Source organism: Ovis aries, chromosome 14, assembly GCF_016772045.2.
Source record: "Ovis aries strain OAR_USU_Benz2616 breed Rambouillet chromosome 14, ARS-UI_Ramb_v3.0, whole genome shotgun sequence".
NCBI lineage: Eukaryota > Metazoa > Chordata > Mammalia > Artiodactyla > Bovidae > Ovis > Ovis aries.
This window is the reverse complement of record NC_056067.1, coordinates 23648223-23671039: the sequence shown is the minus strand read 5'-3', so window position 1 is coordinate 23671039 and position 22817 is coordinate 23648223. Positions and strand designations below refer to the sequence as shown.

The following is a 22817-nucleotide window of genomic DNA, read 5'->3' as shown; positions in this document are numbered from 1 at the left end:
CACTGGACCACCAGGGAAGTCCCATAAAGCCAAACTCTTGACAGTAGTCTTTGCAGCAAAATAAGAATGCCAAGCAAGGAGAATGGGCAGCTAACACTCAAAAAAAAAAAAAAAAAAAAAAGTGAACTTCCTAGTAGCTTTCAGGGAAGGATTTTTAAGACAAGGCAGAGGGTTTTCAGATGCATAATGGCTCATGGACCTTCTGATTGGTTGGTGGTGAGGTAGCAGTGATAATGTCAGGAATCTCAGTCATCGACCTTCTGGTTCCAGCCAGTCTGGGGGCTCCGTGTTGCTTGTGGTCAGCCTGATGTTACCATCCTCCACCTCATCCTGGTGGTGAGGGGGTTGTCTTAGTTTCTGAAGAATAGCTCAGAAATGTGCATCAAATTCTTATCTCTGTCCCTTCAGGAGGAATTAGGAGTCCTGTGACTGTTGTGTCCTAATCATTAACTGTTTGAGCCTGCTCTTTGGAACTTGGGGATGCCTAGGAGACAAGCCTTTTTTTTCCCATAAGCAAGAAATAGAGGACACAGAAGGGCTTTTGTGTCCAGGAAGGCCCTGCAGGGTCCTGCTCCATTTCAGTATTTTCAGAAAAAATGCTAATAATGCATATACACATAAGGTTTGCATATGGTATCAGGAAATTCAAAGGTGATATTGTAAACTCACTCTTATACTTCCTAGGAAACAAGTGTCCCCTCAGTGCCTTTTTTTTCCTTCTGAAGATAATAAATGAACATATTCTTTTTTTTTTTAATTTCTGTTGGAGTATATATGTCATTTACAATGTTGTGTTACTTTCAGCTATATAGCAAAGTGTATGATTTATACATATACATATATCCACTCTGTTTTTTAGATTCTTTTCCCTTATAGGCCATTACAGAGCATTGAGTAGAGTTCCTGGTTCTTTATAGTAGGTCTTTTATTAGTTATCTGTTCTATATATATAGTGTGTATATGTCAGTCCCAATCACCCAGTTTATCCCTCTCTGAATATATTCTTAAGGATAAAAAGTCAAACAATATACTGTGTCAAGCAGTATAGAGTGTAATCCACGATAGTGCCCCCTCACTTTCTCCTTGTCCTCCTTTCTCTTCAGACATGTCCACTGTCACCAGTTGGGGATGCATCCTTCCAGCTCCCTTTCTGAGCCATGTACATGTCCTTTTGAAAGCATGTTTGATTTTCAGCTGGAAGGATAAGTGTTTTGGGTTGTTTTGTTTTTACTGAATAAAATTTTGATTTGGGTTTACTCTCATGCATTGTCCTAGAGAAGTACAAATTGGTAACAACATTTTGAGGATAACTTAGACATAGAGTCATGTCACATCCCTTTTTTTAAAACAATTATTTATCTGGCTGTGCTAGGTCTTAGTAGTGGCATGTGGGATCTAGTTCTCTGACCAGGGATCAAACCTGGTCTCCCTGCATTGGGAGTACGGAGTCTTAGCCGCTGGACCACCAGGGAAGTTTCTCATATGCCCCTTTTTTCGGGGTTTGGGGAGTAATTTGAAGAAGTTTCAAACAGATAAATGGTGAGAATAATACAAATGAATTTTTTCTATTTTACTTAAGAATAGGTTGCCTTTAGGATTCTCTGTGACCCCCTGAATACTTCAGTAACTCCTGCAACAAGGACCTTCTCCTACATGATAGTAATGAACAATCAGAATCAGGAATTAGGTTTGATATGTCACTCCCATCTAATCCACAGGCTCCATTCAGGTTCTGTGGTTTGGTCCTTTATTAGCAAAAGGGTCCTGTCCAGGGCTGTGCATAGCATTTAGTTCTCCTGTCTTCTTAGTCTCCTTAAGTCTACAACTGTCCCTCAGTCTTCCCTTGACTTTTATGATCCTGATGCTTCTCCCAGTTTACAGATGAGTTACATGGTAAAACTCCCCTCCGTTTGGGTGTGTCTGCTGATTCCTCGTGTGTGCTTCTTCCTGCATCTTATCATGCAGTGGCTAGTGTGTCATGTCACCCGTGCTTAATAAGTGATCACTTAATTAAGGTGGTGGCTGACAGCAGGTGTTTCCACTGTAAACTTGTCCTTGTCTTTAAGGTAATAAATATTTTGTAGGGAGACACTTTATGTAAATATCCCATTTCTTATTAAAATTTGATTTACTTGTTTTAGCATCCATTGATTTTTTTTCTTAATATATTTTATTGACGTATATCTGACAGTGTTTCAAGTGCACAGCAAGGTGATTCAATTATACATACATAATTTTTGAAATTATTTTCCATTATAGCTTATTACAAGATATTTATTGACTACAGTTACCTGTGCTATGGGCTTCCCTTGTGGCCCCACTAGTAAAGAATCCACCTGTAATGTGAGAGACCTGGGTTCAATCCCTGGGCTGGGAAGATCCCCTGGAGAAGGGAAAGGCTACTCAGTCCAGTATTTTGGCTTGAAGAATTCCATGAACTGTATAGTCCATGGGGTCGCAAAGAGTTGGGCATGACTGAGTGACTTTCACTTCGCTTCCCTGTGCTAGATATAGTAAACCTTTGTTGTTTGTTGCATATCTGTTTTTTTAAAATTAGGAATAGAGCATTCTGTTCATACTAAGTCAAAAAAGTAGAATCAAAATGTCATACATTTTTTAGTTAGGCAAAAGTTCATAAGTTTTTAAAAATATATATATTATACATATATATGTATACAAAAGCTTTTCTACTATGCTTGATAAAGGCTTGAGAAAGAACATTAAAAAAAAGGTGGAGAAACTGGAAAACATAAACTAAATGAAATGGCAGCACTGAATATGAAATAGAAAAAGTGAAACAAAACTAGGTAAAAGTGAAAGATCATCGTATAGTTCAGTTGTTTTTAAACGTGGCTGCTCATTAGAAATATACCTGGAGCTCCGGAGAAAAAAAGCAATGCCTGGTCATTTGTATTTTTCAAAAAATTCCAAGATAATTCTGACATACATCTGGATTTTAAAAAGTGATTATAGGTTTTTCTATTAAATCATAGTGGTACAGAGTTCTGTTATTTTTCTGTTGATCGATCATGATACAGTGGTATCAAGTGAGTAATAGTTACATAATCACAATAGTAAAAGATGCTTTTCAGTTTTCACAATCAATAGCCAGATAGAAAAATGAAAGATAATTACAGTTGCAGGCCATAAAGGGAACATGATTAACCTAACAGTATAAAATAATTACATATGGTCTGGGGAGTCAAGCAGAGTGATGTGGTAAGCGGAAATGCATACATGCACCTATTTTCATCCTCCCAGCTAGTCTTTGTGTTTTGATTGGTGCATTTGATCCTATTACCATTTCTTAACTGTTTTGGGTTTATTTTCTGTAGATCTTTTCCTTCTTTTGTGTTTCTTGCCTAGAGAAGTTCCTTTAGCATTTGTTGTAAAGCTGGTTTGGTGGTGCTGAATTCTCTTAACTTTTGCTTGTCTGTAAAGGTGTTGATTTCTCCATCAAATCTGATTGAGAGTCTTGCTGGGCAGAGTATTCTTGGTTGTAGGTTCTTCCCTTTCATCACTTGAAATATATCCTGCCATTCCCTTCTGATCAGCTGACAGCCTGATGGAAGTTCCCTTGTATGTTATTTGTTGTTTTTCCCTTGTTGCTTTTAATGTTTTGTCTCTGTCTTTAAGTTTTGTCAGTTTGATCACTGTGTCTCAGTGTGCTCCTCCTTGAGTTTATCCTGCCTGGGACTCCATGCTTCCTGGACTTCGTTGACTGTTTCCTTTCTGATGTTAGGGAAGGTTTCAGCTATTACCTCTTCAAATATTTTCTTAGGTCCTCTCTCTCTTAGGTCCTCTGTCTCTCTTCTCCTTCTGGGGCCTCTATAATTTGAATGTTGGTGCATTTAATGTTGTCCCAGAGGTCTCTTAGGCTGTCTTCATTTCTTTTCATCCTTTTTTCTATATTCTGCTCTGTGGCAGTGATTTCCACCATTCTGTCCTCCAGGTCATTTATCCGTTCTTTTGCCTCAGTTATTCTGCTATTGATTCCTTCTAGTGTATTATTCGTCTCTGTTTGTTTGTTCTTTATTTCTTCTAGGTCTTTGGCAGACATTTCTTGCATCTTCTCCATTGTTTTCCTGAGATCCTGGAATGTCTTCACTATCATTATTCTGAATTCTTTTTCTGGCAGGTTGACTATCTCCTGCCAGAAAAAACAACATTTAGTTGTTTTTGTAGTGTTTTATCTTCTCCCTTCATCTGGGACATAACTTTCTGCTTTTTCATCCTGATAACTTTCTGTAAGGTGGTTTTTGTTCTAGCTGTGGGATTGTGGTTCTTCTTGCTTCTTCTGTCTGCCCCTGATGGAGGAGGCTAAGAGGCTTATATAAGCCTCTTGATGGGAGGGACTGGGAAAAACTGGGTCTTGGCTCTGATGGGCAGGGCCTTGCTCCATAAAGCTGTAATCCAATTATCTGCTGATGGGTGGGGTTTCCCTCTCTGTTTGGCCTTAGGCAACACTGCCCTGGGGTCTGCAGGCTCTATGGTGGGCTTAATGGTGACCTCCAAGAGGGCTTATGCTAAGGGGGACCTTCCCAGACTGCTACTGCCAGTGCCTTCATCCCTGTGGTGAGCCCCTGCCAACCCACGCCTCCACAGGAGACCCTTCAACACCAGCAGGTAGCTTTGGTTCAGTCTCCTGTGGGGCCCCTGCTCCTTTCCCCTGGGTCCTGATGTGTGCACGGTTTTGTTTAAGACTGGAGTCTGTTTCCCCCAGTCCTGGGGAAATACTATAATTAAATCCCACTGGCCTTCCAGGTCAGAGTCCCTGGGGATTCCCAGTCCCTTTGTCAGATCTCCAGGCTGAGAAGCCTGATGTGGGGTTCTAAAGCTTCACAACAGTGAGAGAACTTCTTTAGTATTATTTTTCTTCAGTTTGTGGGCCACCCATCGCTGGGTATGGGATTTGATTTTATTGTGATTGCACCCCCTCCTATCATATCACTGTGGCTTCTTCTTTTGACATGGGGTATTGTGTTTTGGTGGGTCCAGCTTCCTCCTGTCAATGGTTGTTCAACAGCTGGTTGAATTTTGGTGCTCTCGTTTGAACGCATGTCCTTCTACACCGTCTTGAACTGGAAGCCCACTATTTTTATTACATTATTACTGTGCAGGTTGCCAGATGGTGGTTTTTCTAATAAAATAATTTCTTTTCTATTATTAGTTGTTACTCTTTTGTAAATGAAACATTGCCATCTCCCCAGTTATTTACTCATTTAAAAACATATATATTTATTTGGCTGCATCTGGTCTTCGTTGCAGCATGTGGAATCTTTTGTTGCAGCACTTGGGCTCAGGAGTTTCAGTGTGTGGAGACCTCAGGGAATGTGGGATCCTCATTCCCTGACCAAGGGTTGAACCAACATCCCATGCATTGCAAGATGGATTCTTAACCACTGGGCCACCGGGAAAGTCCCTACCCATTTATTTATGTCAGTGTGAATTTAAAAGTTACTGTTTATGTAATGGTTCCTGTCATTATGTTGATGCCCATATTGTCCTCGATTTGATCAAGGGGACCTTTGTGTCCTTCTAACATGTCCTTATGTCACTCAACGAAACGTAGGTTGCTCGCTATGCACAGCAAAGCCAATCTGCTGGCTCCGGGTCGTGGTGAGGAAAAGTACAGCGTTTATTCCAGGGCACCAGACAAGGGCACAGGTGGCTTGTCCACAGAACACCCAAGCTCCCCGATGGAGTTTAGTGGAGGGTTTTTAAAGGCAGAGTGGGGTGAGAGGGCCCCAGGGTGTGTCGTCAGCTTGCGCACAGTTCTCTGATTGGTGCAAGGTGAAGTAACAAGATGAGATCACAGGTTGGCATCTTCTGTCTAAAGGTGCCAGCCAGTCTGGGGGCTACATGCTCACGGTCAGCTTTTCTCATCTGGTTGGGGGTAGGGGGTTGTCTCTATACAAACAGCTTAGGAACGTGAGTCAGACTTACCTTTACCTTTGAGACAGCTGGGAGCCCTCGTGACTGATGCCTTCAGTTGCGGCTGCTCTCCTGTCTGCCTGCCCTGTCTTTGTTTCTGTGTTTCTCTGTCCTGCTGGGCCTGCTGTTTGCTGCACGTGGGGGAGCATAGCAGGTCGCAGTTCATTTCCAGAGCCCCTTTTTCCAATCAGCAATAAGCAGGGGATACCAAGAGGTGGGTTTCCGGGAAGGCCACTACGTGGGTTTGCTCAGTTTCATACATCATCCTTATTGTATCTTACTTTCTAGCAAAACACAACTTTCCAAGTTTATCTTAATTTTCCTGTGCTCTTGATTTGGAGCTGGCTGTTCTTCCAAAGCACATGGGTTCTTTCATATATATAATTTATATATATATATATTGTGTATGTATATTTATATATATATACATATATATATATATGAAAGAATGAATTCACATTGATTCCTCCAGTTTCATTTCCATACTATAGGGTTCATTCTGTATTTCTTTTTCTGAATTTATAAATCTGTTCTTCACTTTTGAGAAATCTGTTTTCCATTAATTTCACTATGCTTCTGTATTAAAATAGTCCCTCCGTGTGGAAGGATCTCACTTCACCAGTAGCACCCATTACCCTCACCCACCTTGCATGGATGCCTGCCTTGTTCAGTCATACCTAATGGCTTTTAGAAGTTTAGCTCAAGAAATGGTACTGTATAACTCAGGGAACCCTACTCAGTGCTCTGTGGTGACTTAAATGGGAAGGAAATTCAAAAAAGAGAAGGTACATGTATATATATAGCTGATTCACTTGGCTGTACAGCAGAAATGAATACAACATTGTAAAACATCTATATTGTTGTTGTTGTTGTTCAGTCGCTAAGTCAACTGAACAAAGTGTCTAGCTCTTTGCGACCCCAAGGACTGCAGCATGCCAGGCTTCCCTGTCCTTCGCTGTCTCCCAGAATTTGCTCAAACTCATGTCTGTTGAGTCGGTGATGCCATCCAACCATCTCAGCCTCTGCCGCCTTCCTCTCCTTTTGCCCTCAATCTTTCCCAGCATCAGCGTCTTTTCCAGTGAGTCGGCTCTTCTCATCAGGTAGCAAAAGTACAAGAGCTTCAGCATCAGTCCTTCCAGTGAATATTCAGGGTTGATCTCCTTCAGAATGGACTGGTTGGATCTCCTTGTAGTCCAAGGGACTCTCGAGTCTTCTTCAGCACCACATTTCAAAAGCATCAATTCTTCGGCGCTCAGCCTTCTTTATGGTCCAGCTCTCACATCCATACATGACTACAGGAAAAACCATGGCTTTGACTGGATGGACCTTTGTGGTAAAGTAATGTCTCTGCTTTTTAATATGATTATTTTATCATAGCTTTTCTTCCAGGGAACAAGCGTCTTTTAATTTTGTGGCTGCAGTCACCGACCGCAGTGATTTTGAAGCCCAACAAAATAAAACCTGTCACTTGTTTCCATTGTTTCCCCATCTATTTGCCATGAAGCGACTGGATGCCATGATCTTAGTTTTTTGAATGTTGAGTTTTAAGCCAGCTTTTTCACTCTCCCCTTTCACCTTCATCAAGAGGCTCTTTAGTTCCTCTTCGATTTCTTCCGTAAGGGTGGTGTCATCTGCATGTCTGAGGTTATTGATATTTCTCCTAGCAATCTTGATTCCAGCTTGTGCTTCATCCAGCCTGGCATTTCACATGATATACTCTGAGTATAAGTTAAATAAGCAGGGTGACAATATACAGTCTTGAACTCCTTTCCCTATTGGGAAGCAGTCCATTGTTCCATGTCCGGATCTAACTTTTGCTTGTTGTCATGCATACAGGTTTTTCAGGAGACAGGGCGGGTGATCTGATATTCCCATCTCTTTCAGAATTTTCCACGGTTTCTTGTTATCCACATAGTAAAAGGCTTTAGCATAGTCAATGAAGCAGAAGTATATGTTTTTTTGGAATTCCCTTGCTTTTTCTGTGATCCAGTAGGTGTTGGCAGTTTGATCTCTGGTTCCTCTGCCTTTTCTAAATCCAGCTTGTACAACTGAAAGTTCTTGGTTCATGTACTGCTAAAGCCTAGCCTGAAGGATTTTGAACATTTTTTAAAAATTTATTTGTTTTTTAATTGATGGATAATTGCTTTACAAAATTTTGTTGTTTTCTGTCAAACATAAACATGAATCAGCCATAGGTATACATACATCCTCTCCCTCTTGAACCGCCTTCCCACTGCCCTCCCCATCCCACCCCTCTAGGTTGATATAGAGCCCGTTTAAGTTCCCTGAGACATACAGCAAATTCCCATTGGCTGTCTATTTTACATACAGTACAAGTTTCCATGTTACTTTTGCCATACATCTCACCCTCTCTCCTTCCCTCTCCCCATGTCCATAAGTGTGTTCTCTGTTTCTTCATTGCTGCCTTGCAAATAAATTCATCAGTATCATCTTTCTAGATTCCATATATATTTGTTGCTGCTACTGCTACTGCTGCTAAGTCGCTTCAGTCATGTCCAACTCTGTGCGACCCCAGAGACTGCAGCCCACCAGGCTCCCCCGTCCCTGGGATTCTCCAGGCAAGAACACTGGAGTGGGTTGCCATTGCCTTCTCCAATATATTTGTTAGTATGTGATATTTATCTTTCTCTTTCTGACATACTTCACTCTGTATAATAGGATCTAGGTTCATCCACCTCATTAGAACTGACTCAGATATGTTCCTTTTTATGGCTGAGTAATAGTCCACTGTATATATGTACCCCAGCTTCTTTATCCATTCATCTGTTTATGGACATCTAGGTTGCTTCCATGTTCTAACTGTTGTTAATAGTGCTGCAGTGAACCTTGGGGTACATGTATCTCTTTCAGTTTTGGTATCCTCAGGGTGTATGCCTAGGAGTGGTATTGCTCGGTCATATGGTGGTTTTATTCCTAGTTTTTTAAGGAATCTCTATACTGTATTCCACTGTGGCTGTATATTCCCACCAGCAGTGCAAGAGGGTTCCCTTTTCTCCACACCCTCTCCAGCATTTATTGTTTGTAGACTTTTTGATGATGGCCATTCTGACAGGTGTCAGGTGGTATCTCATTGTAGTTTCGGTTTGCATTTCTCTAATGAGCGATGTTGAGCATCTTTTCATGTGTTTGTTAGCCATTTGGGATTTTGAGCATAATCTTGCTAGCATGTTTATTGAGTGCAGTTATATGATTATCTGAACATTCTTTGGCATTGCCTTTCTTTGGGATTGGAATGAAAACTGACCTTTTTCTAGTCTTGTGGCCACTGTTGAGTTTTCCAAATTTACTGGCATGTTGAGCACAATGTTGAGTCATCTTGTAGGATTTGAAATAGCTCAGCTGAAATTCCATCACCTCTACTAGCTTTGTCTGTAGTAATACTTCCTGAGGCCCACATTACTTCATACTCTAGAGTGACCGGCTCTAGGTGAGTGACCACACCATCACAGTTATCTGGGTCATTAAGACCGTTTTTATACAGGTCTTCTGTGTATTCTTGCCACCTCTTCTTAATATCTTCTGCTTCTCTTAGGTCCATACCATTTCTGTCCTTTATTGTGTCCATCTTCACATGAAATGTTCCCTTGGTATCTCCAATTTTCTTGAAGAAATCTCTATAGTCTTTCCCATTTTATTGCTTTCCTCTATTTCTTTGAATTGTTCACTTAAGAAGTCTTTCTTATTTCTCCTTGCTGTTCTCTAGATCTCTGTGTTCAGTTTGGTATATCTTTCCCTTTCTCCTTTGTCTTTTACTTCTTTTTTTAGTAAGGCCTCCTCAGACAGCCACTTTGCCATCTTTCATTTCCTTTTTTGGGGGATGGTTTTGGTCACCACCTCCTATACAGTGTTAAGCACCTCTGTCCTTAGTTCTTCAAGCACTCTACCAGATCTAATGCCTTGAATCTAATTTGTCACTTCCACTGTATAATCATCAGTTCAGTTACTCAGACATGTCCGACTCTTTGCGACCCCATGGACTGCAGCATGCCAGGCCTCCTTGTCCACACCAACTCCCAGAGTTTACTCAAACTCATGTCCATTGAGTTGGTGATGCTATCCAACCATCTAATCCTCTGTCGTCCCCTTCTCCTCCTGCCTTCAATCTTTCCCAGCATCAGGGTATTTTCAGATGAGTCAGCTCTTCAAATCAGGTGGCCCAGATATTGGAGTTTCAGCTTCAGTATCATTCCTTCCAATAAACATTCAGGACTGATTTCCTTTAGGATAGACTGGTTGGATCTCCTTGCAGTCCAGAGGAGCCAGAGGTCAAATTGCCAACATTTGCTAGATCATGGAAAAAGCAAGAGAGTTCCAGAAAAACGTCTATTTCTGCTTTATTGTCTATGCCAAAGCCTTTGACTGTGTGGATCACAAGAAACTGAAAAATTCTGAAAGAGGTCAGAATACCAGACCACCTGACCTGCCTCTTGAGAAATCTGTAAGCAGGTCAGGAAGCAACAGTTAGAACTGGACATGGAACAACAGACTGGTTCCAGATAAGAAAAGGAGTACATCAAGGCTGTATATTGTCACCCTGCTTATTTAACTTATCTGCAGAGTGCATCATGAAAAATGCTGGGCTGGAAGAAGCACAAGGTGGAATCAAGATTGCTGGGAGAAATATCAATAACCTCAGATACGCAGATGACACCACCCTTATGGCAGAAAGTGAAGAGGAACTAAAGAGCCTCTTGATGAAAGTGAAAGAGGAGAGTGAAAAAGTTGGCTTAAAGCTCAACATTCAGAAAACGAAGATCATGGCATCTGGTCCCGTCACTTCATGGCAAATAGATGGGGAAACAGTGGCAGACTTCATTTTTGGGGGCTCCAAAATCATTGCAGATGGTGACTGCAGCCATGAAATTAAAAGACTGTTACTCCTTGTAAGAAAAGTTATGACCAACTTAGACAGCATGTTAAAAAGCAGAGACATTACTTTGCCAACAAAGGTCCGTCTAGTCAAGACTGTGGTTTTTCCAGTAGTCATATATGGATGTGAGAGTTGTATAATCATAAGGGATTTGATTTTGGTCATATCTGAATGGCCTAGTGATTTTCCATACTTTCTTCAATTTGAGCCTGAATTTTTCAGTAAGGAGCTGATGATCTGAGCCACAGTCAGCTCCTGGTCTTGTTTTTCCTGACTATATAGAACTTCTCCATCTTCTCTGCAAAGAATATAATCAGTCTGATTTCGGTATTGACCATCTGGTGATGTCCATGTGTAGAGTTGTCTCTTGTGTTGTTGGAAGAGGGTTTTTGCTATGACCATGTATTCTCTTGGCAAAACTGTTAGCTTTTGCCCTGCCTCACTTTGTACTCCAAGGCCAAACTTTCCTGTTGCTCCAGATATCTCTTTACTTTCCACTTTTGCATTCCAGTCCCCTATGATGAAAAGGACATCTTTTTGTGTGTGGATGTATGTGTTCTAGAAGGTTTTATAGGTCTTCATAGAATCGTTCAGCTTCTACAGCATTAGTGGTTGGCGTGTAGACTTGGATTAATGTGATGTTGCATGGTTTGCCTTGGAAGAGATGACAGGCATTTATAGTGATATGGAAAAGACATTTAATTTAAAAATGTAATTTTAAAAAAAAGTCAACAAAAGAACCACTGTAGGATACTGTTTTTAAAAGGCAAATACATGTATGTGGGGAAAATACTGGAGGTGACCATCCCTGAGTCTGTGTGGTGGTCTGTGTTTTTAGAGTTTTCTACATTGACAGTTTTATTTCTGTAATTATGAAAGAGGGGAAATGGTGTCGTAGAGCTGGAGGAGCTGCCGTTACAGAGGACCAGCAGATGGACTGATAATAAACGCAGAGGCAGGCGGCTGTTCATTGCCCATGCGGGGACATCATGGTGTGCGCTCATCTGTTACAGATGCCCTGCTCTGTCACGATGATGAGCTGGAAGGGCGCCGGATCGCCTTCATTCTTTACCTGGTTCCTCCCTGGGATGCGAGCTTGGGGGGCACCCTGGACCTGTTCAGCGTTGACGGTAAGACAGAAGCGTGCACTTCAACACCAGCAGACACTTCCGAGCTCTTAGACGCAATGTCTGTTCTCGTCAGAGGAGATGGAAGCCATCTATTACCCTAACAACCACAGGGGGATCGAATGCCTGACAGCCACCTCTCTGGGTTGTGCTTGAAATAATCGGTCCTCCAGAGATAAACTGGGGTTGATTTAAGGTGAGCAACAGTCAAACCCTGGTTCTGAATGCTGGCCATGGGAGTGTAGAGCACATGTACAGCCACCCTTGGTTATGAATCTCCAGGACCAGTCCATCTGCCAGAAGGTCAGGGTCCTTTTTTGTTTGTTTTTAATGACTGACACCAGAACTTGACTCCAGAAATCGTTCAGAACTTTTTCCAGCTTTCATCAGTAATGCATGGTGGAGTAAGAGCAGACGTCGCCTAGCGGAACTGTGTTAAGAGAAACAGATGGAAGGGGGTGGCATTTGGGGATCTGAAGGGGACATTTAGCTACCCTTAGAAATTTGCGAATTGTCGAGGTGGAAACAAGGCAGCCTGGAAGTGGTTAATGATGATGAAGCTCGTTTATGGATGTGTTCTCTCCCGGCGCAGAACACTTTCAGCCGAAGCAGATTGTCAAGTCCCTTATCCCTTCGTGGAACACCCTGGTTTTCTTTGAAGTGTCTCCAGTATCCTTTCACCAGGTAAAGACTGTAAGCCACAAATACATAGACTGCCAAGGAGCATGCTTTTCAGTCTCCCAGTGTCTAAATGTGGCAGCTTCCGGATGGACTACCCGGCCAGGTGGTTTCCACACCTAGTGTGAAGGGTCCTGAAATCAGTGAGCCGTGGCTAGTAATCTTCCCCCCTCGTCTTTATGTTGATGTGCTGCTGGTCTTGTCCTCTCAGGTGTCTGAGGTCTTGTCTGAAGAAAAGTCACGTTTGTCCATCAGCGGCTGGTTTCATGGTCCTTCACTGACCAGGCCTCCCACCTACTTTGAGCCTCTCATAGCTCGGAGCCCTCACATCCCACAAGATGTAAGGATAAATTCTTGTTGCTGGGATTCTCATCTTAGAAGCTGTGGCGTATCATTTGCTTTTCTCTTTTTTATTTATTTGGCTGCACTGGGTCTTCATTGCGGTGGGATCTAGCACCCTGACCAGGAATTGAACCCAGGCCCCCTGAATTGGGAGTATGGAGTCTTGTTTTACTGGTATGACGTGGCAGAACAAAAGCAGAGGGAATTATTAACTTAGCCTTCACATCTGCTGCTCCTTTCCAGCATGAAATTTTGTATGATTGGATCAACCCTACTTATCTTGACATGGAATACCAAGCTCAAATTCAAGAAGAATTTGAGGAAAGCTCTGAAATTCTCCTAAAAGAATTCCTTCAGGTAGGCCAGCAAATCCTGTTTGATAATACCGTGTCTGGCACATAGCCTTGCTTCTTGGGTGGTAAACAGGCATCACTTAGAGAGCTTCTAGTTTTTGTTTTGTTCCTGGTTAGAATTTTATATCATCCTTTTCGAATGGTGAAATGATACTAGCTAACATTGGTACCAGTTGCATGTTAGTAGGCTGAGTCTCTTGGGTGTTTATTCCCCAGTTCTCTATACTCTTAATCACACACACACACACTGTCTCACTCACACACTTGTATACTGTGGGGGAGTGGTATGTAGTTCCCACCCTATTCGTTTTGATGACTGGTGCTATTACTTTTAAATAATAGATTACTAATTAACAAATTAGTAATACATGTTTGAGAATGACGAGGTGGCAGCTTACAGTGGAAAGAGACCTAGGTTAGAAGTCAGAAGACTGTATTCACGTCTTGGCTCTGATTTTACTGACCTCAGCAAATATCTAAAGGTCTCAGCTTGTATTTCATCATCAGTTAAACTGGGATAATACCTGCCTTGCCTATCCTGAAGAGCTGTCCTGAGGGCTGAATGAGATCATGCAGATAGGTGTGGTGCTTCCCAGGTGACCCTGGGTCCCGTGGAATCACAGTCCCAAGAGTTGTCCCTCCATTAAAAAAAGGTTGAGACACACTACATCCTGCCTCTTGGAATTATATAGCAGATAATAGCATATTAAGGAATTTGAGAAGTATTATAGTAAATGAACTTTTTAAATCCTGTTTAATTCAACTTACCTAAACCATGCTTTAGGATCCTCTTTCCTGTTTCACAACTGATAGGATTACTGTTTGTAGAGCACTCCTTAGAAAACTGCATTTAAACAAGTACTTACGAAAGCCTCTTATGGAGAATATTTAGATTAATTAGTTTCCTGTACTATACTGAACTTTTAAAATTTAGAATGCTGATTAAATGAAGGGAATGAACAGAGGCCTAAGGAATCTGTATTATTACATAGACATTTTCATTATAACAGTGTATCAGTTATAAAGTATAGTATGTTTAATTAGTTATAACTATATTAATGCAGTTTTTCTCCTCACATGAATTAAAGAATCTGCATTAGGATCCTTGTTTTATAAATGCAGGAATCCTAGAGGTCTAGCAGTTTGCCATAAGACATACAGGTACATAAGGTAGTGGCCCAAATTGACACTCAGGTCTCTTGGCTAAAGCATCCTGCTCTGGCTTCACCCTGTCAGGACTGGGGGATCTGATGTGAAAGGGATGAAGAAGGTCACCTGGCCCTGTTGGGATTGGAGCAGAATGATTGTGCACAGCTGTTGTAGCTGTAGCAACCAGTATGGGATCTAGAAAGTTCTGCTAAATGCTGCTTCATTTTCTCATTCTCCAGCCTGAGAAATTTGCAGAGGTGTGTGAGGCTTTGGAGAGAGGTCGTGTGGAATGGAGCAGCCGAGGTCCCCCTAACAAAAGGTAGAACTCGCTTAGGACATTTGCGTCTGCATTTAGCATCTACCTGGTCTGTCTGTGAGGCTCACCTCCAATTATAGGACATTTGCCCTAATGTTTTGTTCTCAGGCACATCCAGTAGGAGACCCTAACAGAATCTGTTTTTTTAAGTGTTATATGTCTTTTATGCCTCAGATTTTTAAACATTTATTTATTGGCTTTGCTGGGTCTTTGTTGCTACACTCAGGTTTTCTCTAGTGGTGGCGAGCGGGGGCTACTTTCTAGTTGTGGCGTGACGGTGTCTCACTGCAGTGGTTTCTCTTGTTGCAGAGCACACGCTCTAGAGCATACAGGCTTCAGTAGTTGCTCCACAGCATGTGGGTCTTCCCAGACCAGGGATCGAACCAGTGTCCCCTGCACTGCAAGGTGGATTCTTAGACAGTGGACCACCAGGGAAGTCTAAGAATCTCACTGTGTAACAAATTAGGATTGAGTAAGCTATGCCAAGGTTCGGGAAGAGAGGTACAAAGCTAATGATCAGCTCTCATCCCATGAGTGATGTTCCATCCATGTAATGTGATGCACACCTTGATGAGCACCTTGTGTTGCTGCCCTACAGGTTTTACGAGAAGGCTGAGGAAAGCCAGCTTCCTGACATCCTGAGGGACTGCATGGCACTGTTCCGCTCCGAGGCGATGTTCCTGCTGCTCTCCAACTTCACAGGCCTGAAGCTTCACTTTCTGGCACCTTCAGAAGATGAGCCTGAGGACAAAAAGGAGCAAGATGGAGCCTCTGCTGCTGAGAACACTGAAGAAGGGACTAGTCACAGCTCTTCTGAGCCAGAGAACAGTCGGGGGGCCACCAGTGACAGCAGTCTACAGAGCGATGGACCGACAGACCCAGAGGAAGGTGAAGCAAAGAAAGGTGAGCTGCTGTTATGTTCTATCCTTATTTTACCATTAGATATTCACAATTCAGTGGTTTATTCTTTCAACAGGTATTTCTTAAGCACTTACTATGTGCTAGGCCCTGCTTCTGGACTTGCGAGAAGCAGACAGACAAGGTCTCAGCTCTCCCTGAGCCCATATATTCTAGTAGGGCAGAGGCCAGAGATTACATGATACACAAACAACAAGATGTCAGATAAGGATAGCTGCGGTGCAGGAAGTCTGAGTAGGGTTACATGCGGAGGAATGACCAGGTTACCTCTTGGATGCAGGGCAGTCTGGATGAGCTGTCATCCTAAGCTCAGGTCTGAATGACAAGACAGATCTGTGGGAAGAGCATTCCGGGCAGGAAGTACAGCCAGCTAACAGTTCTATTAGGCTAACAGTAGTACAAATGGTAGAGAGAAATACCATTGGTTTTGCCTAAACTTACTCTAAAACACAAGAACATAAAGGAGCGGAAGCGGAAGGTGAGTGGTTTCTTCTTGCTGAGAACCAGTATCACCCTAAGAAAAACTTGCTTGAACTTGGACTGATAGGTAGAAGGAAATTATTAAAAGCAAAGGAAGTTTAATCATCTTTTAAACAGATGGAATGGACACATCACATTAAACCAGTAAAATGTACACCACCAAGTGTGAACCCTAATGTAAACTGTGGATATCAGTTAATACTAGTCTCTCAATACTGGTCAGTTGTAACCATCCCACTAAGACAGGATGTTAACAATCGAGGAAACTGATAGGGAGGGGCAGGGTTTGTGTGTGACAGGGAGAGGGGAACTGTACTTTCTGGGAAATTTAATTTTTCTATAAACTGCTCTAAAAAATTCTACTTAAATAATTACGTTATTTTAAAAAATGGAGTTGGGGGGCAACTGAAGTATATACTCCATCTGAAATTCATGGTAAAGAGAAATAAAGTCAACTTTTTTTCATTATAAGGCTGATGTATTATATATAGTATTATAATAGAGCCACAGGTCAGCTGAAGGATTATAGACATGGTTTCTCTTTAGTGCTGTACTGCTCCTAATTATCATTCTTTTGCAATCTAGCAGTGGTATCAAGGGAATTTTTTTCTGACCTCCTGTTATGTTTTTCTTAGAATCAAGTGTTCCCACATGCCAGGGGGAACTGAGGCATTGGAAGATTGGTCACTACACTTTAATCCATGACAACAGCAAGACTGAATTTGCCCTGGACTTACTGCTCTATTGTGGCTGTGAAGGTAAGAGGGATAGTCGCTCCCGAGAGACCCTCTCTAACTGAACCAATTCAGAAGTTATCTGCCTTGGTTATGATCTCAGATCACAGGAGCTCTATGTTGGGTCTTAAGGGTCATGAATTTCAGTCTTCCAGCTCAGAGTACTGTTCGTACCTGTGACTGAGGTATAGGAGATGGACCAAATAATAATTCCTAAGGAATCCCCAGAGCTTTTATGTAAGTGTCCTTCCAGGTATATTTTATATTTTAGTTTTCAGTTTTTACTCAGTGTTGGTTGAATTTTAATTCAGGCTCCTAAGTCACAGTTGGGTACGACTCAACTCCCAGATCCCCCAGTGTTAAGCAGCATGGAACCAATGATTCAAACAGATGATGTAACTCTTGCGGTGAGAGCTTTCTGAATGCTGTTTGTTTGCCCTTTGTAAGGCTGGAAGCCAGAGTATGGTGGCTTTACCTCCTACATTGCCAAAGGAGAAGACGAAGAGGTAAGTTGCTTCCATTTTAGTTCTTAAAAATGTGTTCATTCTTCAGAGACCCAGCTTTTCTGACTTTCTGCCAGTGTCTTTAGCTGATAAATCCACGTTGTTCTGTCTGGCAGTGGTTCTAATTTCTAGTAGAAAGTACTCAGCATGCAGTAAAGATGGTAAAGGATAATCCCTAGGCATTCTACCCCGCTGAGAAATTCCAAGTAAATGAAGAGTCAGGTGGTACATTTTCATGCATCTTTGAAGGTAGGAAAACTTAGGTGCATTAGGTAAAACCTTTCTGGGTATGTACTGGAATGGGGCTTGCTGGAATATGTCTTGACAGCCAGAGCAATAGTTCTAATAAAGGATCTTTTAAAATATCTCTATTCACCAGTTTGAGTATTTGATATGGAAACATCTGTTTAAGAAAAGAGGTGAGAATCATCTGTGTTCTGATATATCATTGTTTTTACCTGTTTCAGCTGCTAACAGTGAATCCAGAAAACAACTCTTTGGCACTGGTCTACAGAGATAGGGAAACTCTGAAATTTGTCAAGCACATTAACCACCGAAGCCTAGAACAAAAGAAAAGTTTTCCAAACAGAACAGGCTTCTGGGACTTTTCATTTGTCTATTACGAATGACAAAGCAGGGCAAAGCTGGAAAAAGACCTTTCCTGAGTACTGGCACAGCTGGAAGAGTTAAGACGTCGCGTGAAGGAGAGCCACACGGTGACCTGTGTGACAGCAGTCTTAAAAACTGTGTGTGACTGTCCTTTAGTAGGGCTTATAATGATTGTCATCAGTTTAGACCTTGAGCTTGGAGCTAGGTACTTACCTCTTGATGTTTTCTTTTTAAAGGATTTGGTCTTTAACATTCAGTTCTTCATTTTCCATATTGGCTTCTTCAATGATTAAAACATGTGTGACGTAAAATAGACATGACATAAAAGTACCATTTTAACCATTTTAAAGTGTCTAGTTCAGTGGCATTAGGTACGTTCACATGGTCGTGCAGCCTTCACCACCATCCATCTGCTGAACTTTCCCATCTTTCCCAGCTGCACCTCTGTCCTGATTAAATAGTAATCCCTGCTTTCCCCTCCCCCAGCCTGTGGAAGCCACCATTCTACTTTGCCTCTAGGTATCTACTAACTCATGTTCCTCATAAGACAAATAATATGTCTTTTTGTGACTGGCTTAATTTCACTTAGTGTAAAATCTTCAAGCTTCACCCATGTTTCCAGTGGTTGATTTTTAAAAAGTATGTGTGTATACATATATAGTCGTAAATTTATGACTAGTTTCTGTCCTTCCCAATGTCATTGGTTTAGAGGATTATAGAACCTCACACCCCCTTTGATTCTAGGCCCCTTTAGCTTCCTCCCACTGCCTATGGCTTTGTTTCACTGTGACTCTGGACTGTATAGACTTAAGACAATGTTTAGTATATTCCCTTGGAAAATAGCCTGGTCTGAAACCACATGGCCCCGAGAGACTCACGGTCAGTGAAAAGGATGGCTACTTGTGCCCTGTGCAGTGGTGTCCAGGTGCCCATGACTGCACCATGCTGGAGTCATGCCTCCAGTGTAACCAAATGATTCTAATCTCATATGTGACTTTCATTTCCCAAGTACTGTAGGGTCATCTGTCAAACTAGCCTTTCTTTAAGAGATCGGGTGTTAAAGGCCATATTGCACTGCCAAGCGGCTGTCCTCTTTGTTTTATTCTTTCTCCCCTGAACTGTTGGAGGGGGTTGTGTGACGCCTGCCACCTGCATGCATGGGTGCGCATGGATGGGTGCTCAGTGTCGCTGCATCAGTAATCCAAGATGCTGTTTTCATTTCCATTCCAGTGCTACCTGCTTGTTAACTTTTCCTTTTTTACATTTATTATGAGCTACTGCAGCAGCTTTTATTTTGGATTTTACAAATTAATAGGAAAAGCATTGAGCTTTGTCCTTTTTATCTCCTAAAACTTTGAGTACTAAAATTTGCATTTAAATGAACAGTTTCACTTTCTTTAGGCTGATGGTTTCAAAATTTTGATCTTGCACCTCAATTGGTAAAAAAAAAGTTTTAGCATGTATGTTTATTATATGGGGTATTTATAAATTTTACATACTTCCTATACTAATATACAATATTGGTTGTTATAAAACAGTAATTTTTAAAAGATGAACTAAAATAATACCTAGAACTGGTTCTTATATATTGTCTTTCCCACTGACATGGTGGGAACTGTTCTTCATGCATACTGGTTTTGGGACCACAATATTTTAACCATAGCATAGTGACACTCAGGTGGGATTACAACTACTACTTTGTTGGTTTAAATTTCCAAGCTTGCCTTTTAAGTTCCTGCAGACTGAAGGACATCCTGTAATATTACTTTTGTTAACATAAAAATATGTTTATGTTAGTGGCATAAACCCAGGAATAGGGCTGAGCAGGTGTGTGCCAAGTATGGAAAACAGTTTGAGACTCATTGTTCTAGGTAACATCTAAGAGCTGTGGAGCACTGAGTCTAAGTCTAATCCTACACAAGCATTAAAATGTACTTATTACATTCTCCTTAATCTCAGTGTGTTGATGGCCTATCAGCACATTTTCCATACACTACGGCATTCTGGTGTCCAAGGGGAGAGAATCTCTGAGAGCCAGACTGTGATGTTTCTGTCAGTTACATCACCTACAGTACCTCTTAGGCTGTGAAAGATCGTGTAACTTGCAGGTCACTTCTCTGCACTGAAGGTACTGAGTGATGAAGAAGTTGTTTTTCCTTAGTATTTCATTCTTCATCTTAGTTTTTTTAGGGCCTGGAGCCACTGTGGACAACTGTTAAGCAGCAAGAGAGGAATTACAACATGGGCATCGTTTTTATACTTACTTCTTGCAGGTACAAGCTATGATGCTCACCTGTAAAAATGTCATTTCTTAATTCTTATAATTCCTTTCAATAAAGGAAGATATTTTCCCCCCAAAGAGAATAGCTCTTTTTATCAGATTACCTCTGTAACACATGTTCATTGTGGAGAACACAACATATAAAAACATAAAGGTCACCTGGAATCCCACCAGCCTGTGACAGCCACTGTGTGCTGTGTAATGTATCAGTTTGGCTAGACTGAACTACATTTCCCAGGATTCCAAAACCTCTTTCCAGTTAGAAAGTCTGTCACTAAATCGTGTCTGACCCTTCGCAATCCCATGGACTATAGCCCACCAGGCTCCTCTGTCCAAGGGATTTTCCAGGTGAGAATACTGGAGTGCGTTTCCAGTTAGACTGAGCCCCAAGTTCTTGTGCAAGACGGAGGGCCAGAATGAAGCAGTAGTCATTCTGCACCTGACACACACTGTACTGAGTAACTTCCCTGGTGGCTCACTTTCTCAATGTGAATCCACGTCTGCGCCTGTAGCTGCTCCACTTTCCACTGGCTCTTCTCTCAACTCCTCTGATGCAGGGTCTCCCCTACACCATCGAGGTCAGGCAAGAACTGACATAGATTTTAATGTGTCCTGGTGGGCTCCAACTTGTTCTTCCCAACTCTACATCCTTTGCGACTGCCTGTCCTGTGCACTTCAGCTTCCAGCATCAGACTAGAAAACTTAACTTTGCCACTCCCTACAGCTGTGTAAGGTCAAGTCTCCTTGACAGATTTCCTTTATCATGTCAACCATTATGTAAATTAAGAACATTTTCATAAAGTTATTTTGACAGCATATTAGTATTTCTGTTGAGAAGGAAAATTAAGTATTTAAGGAAGAATCCTATAAATAATCTAATTTCAGTCCCTCATTTAAAGATGTAGAAAAATGAAATGCAGACAAGAAAGAGGCTGTTAACACTTTGAACTTGGATTTTCTACAGCTTGTAGCTTCCCTCCCAAACTCCTCTGAATGTGGTATTTCTTTTCCAAAGAGTACTGAAAAATAACAATGCTTGGGCTGCCTCTGCCAGACCAGCATTTCCTCAACAAATAAGTTTTGGCTGCAATATCTCTTCACTGTCATTATATACTTACCACTATTACAACTGAGAAAATACAAACCCTGTTAAAAGGGTTCTTGGTAGAGTGAGTGACACCAGAGGCAGGCCCTTTAGCCTGTGTGAACTGGACATTTCTGTGAAAACAGATGATTCCTTCTCTGATATAAAATCAGTCCACACAGAGTAGTTTTGAAAACTACTTGGAACTTGCCCATGTGGCTTCATTTCAGGAATAGCAGATTTCTGTACCACACAGATGAAAAGATGACTCATGAGCTGAGCGTATAGTGCAGGCAGGGGCCAGATGGGGAAGAGGCAAAAATGCAAAACACCATGCTGCCATGGTGTCTTAATGTACATTAGTGTCAGAGTGGGACTGGAGTTGACTTAGTTTTGTGATCACAGGACTCTGCACTGGAAGATTTATAACTGCTAATTATAAGATGTGAAATGTTAATAATGCTGAAAATCATTCTGGTACAGTACTGCTGCTGCCGCTGCTGCCACTGCTAAGTCGCTTCAGTCGTGTCCGACTCTGTGCGACCGCATAGACGGCAGCCCATAGGTTTGCATAATAGTTGTTGAGATCCTAGTTCTTTCACTTCTGGAGCTACTGACAGGCTTACTGAGAACAGACACTTCACGGAGAATAGCAGGTGCTTTTCTCTGCTCAAGGGATTGACGCAGTACCATAGGAGGACAGAGCTGATTAAGATGCAGCCCTGCTCTCACTTAATAGAGGATTTATATAAACATAGAATATAATAAGAGTTAAAGAACAGACATGGGAGAGGAAAGGTCTCCTGAGAGAGCATTTGAACTGAGCCTTGATGTACCAGAGGGCTTCTCTGGTGGCTCAGACAGTAAAGAATCTGCCTGCAATGCGGGAGACCCAGTTTTGCTCCCTGGGTTGGGAAGATCCCCTGGAGAAGGACACGGCAAGAAGCATCCTCCCAGATACCAGAATCCTCAAGCTTCTAAATGAAAGCAGAGTGTTCACTTAAAGCTACAACAAAACTCAGCAACGAAACAGAACTTAAGCTGTGGCTTCTAGAAGGCACTCAGATCCTCTCACCACAGAAAAATATGGCAACAAAATAGAGAACTGATAACCAAACACTTTTCTTTTCCCTAAGCTGAACGTGAATGACGTCTAAGAGGATAAAAAGTTTTATCCTTTTTATCATTATCCTGGGTTAATGTTTTATGAACAACTGTCATCACATCTAGCATTTACTCACTGGGGAACAGTTTGAAATAGCAGAAAGGGCCATGACTACTTGGTTTCAGACTCCACACTGCAACTTACCAAGCACTGGGACCCTGTGGAAAACATTCTGCCTCTCTGAGCTCAGAGACAATAACGAGATTAGATTATTGCGAAAGTAACCTATTTATAATCTACAGATCAGGACTGT

The 22817-nt window shown here is 41.8% G+C and overlaps 1 protein-coding gene across 5 annotated transcripts in view; it reads left to right on the top strand.

Annotated features, from left to right (window-relative positions):
• The window catches only part of OGFOD1 (2-oxoglutarate and iron dependent oxygenase domain containing 1), a 34749-nt gene extending 14356 nt beyond the window's left edge, over positions 1-20393 (top strand). For 4 of the 5 annotated variants that reach the window (XM_042231643.2, XM_004015002.5, XM_012189806.4 and 1 more), the window contains 9 exons: positions 11839-11955; positions 12545-12636; positions 12842-12970; positions 13216-13329; positions 14714-14793; positions 15389-15693; positions 16824-16946; positions 17370-17428; positions 17893-20393. In XM_042231643.2, coding sequence (XP_042087577.1) covers positions 11839-11955; positions 12545-12636; positions 12842-12970; positions 13216-13329; positions 14714-14793; positions 15389-15693; positions 16824-16946; positions 17370-17428; positions 17893-18054 — 1181 coding nt within the window. In that variant the 3' untranslated portion in view covers positions 18055-20393. Of the gene's footprint in view, positions 1-11838; positions 11956-12544; positions 12637-12841; positions 12971-13215; positions 13330-14713; positions 14794-15388; positions 15694-16823; positions 16947-17233 lie in introns of all 5 variants that reach the window. The other variant, XM_027977851.3, reaches the window with a different exon arrangement.
• Positions 20394-22817: the final 2424 nt, after the last annotated feature.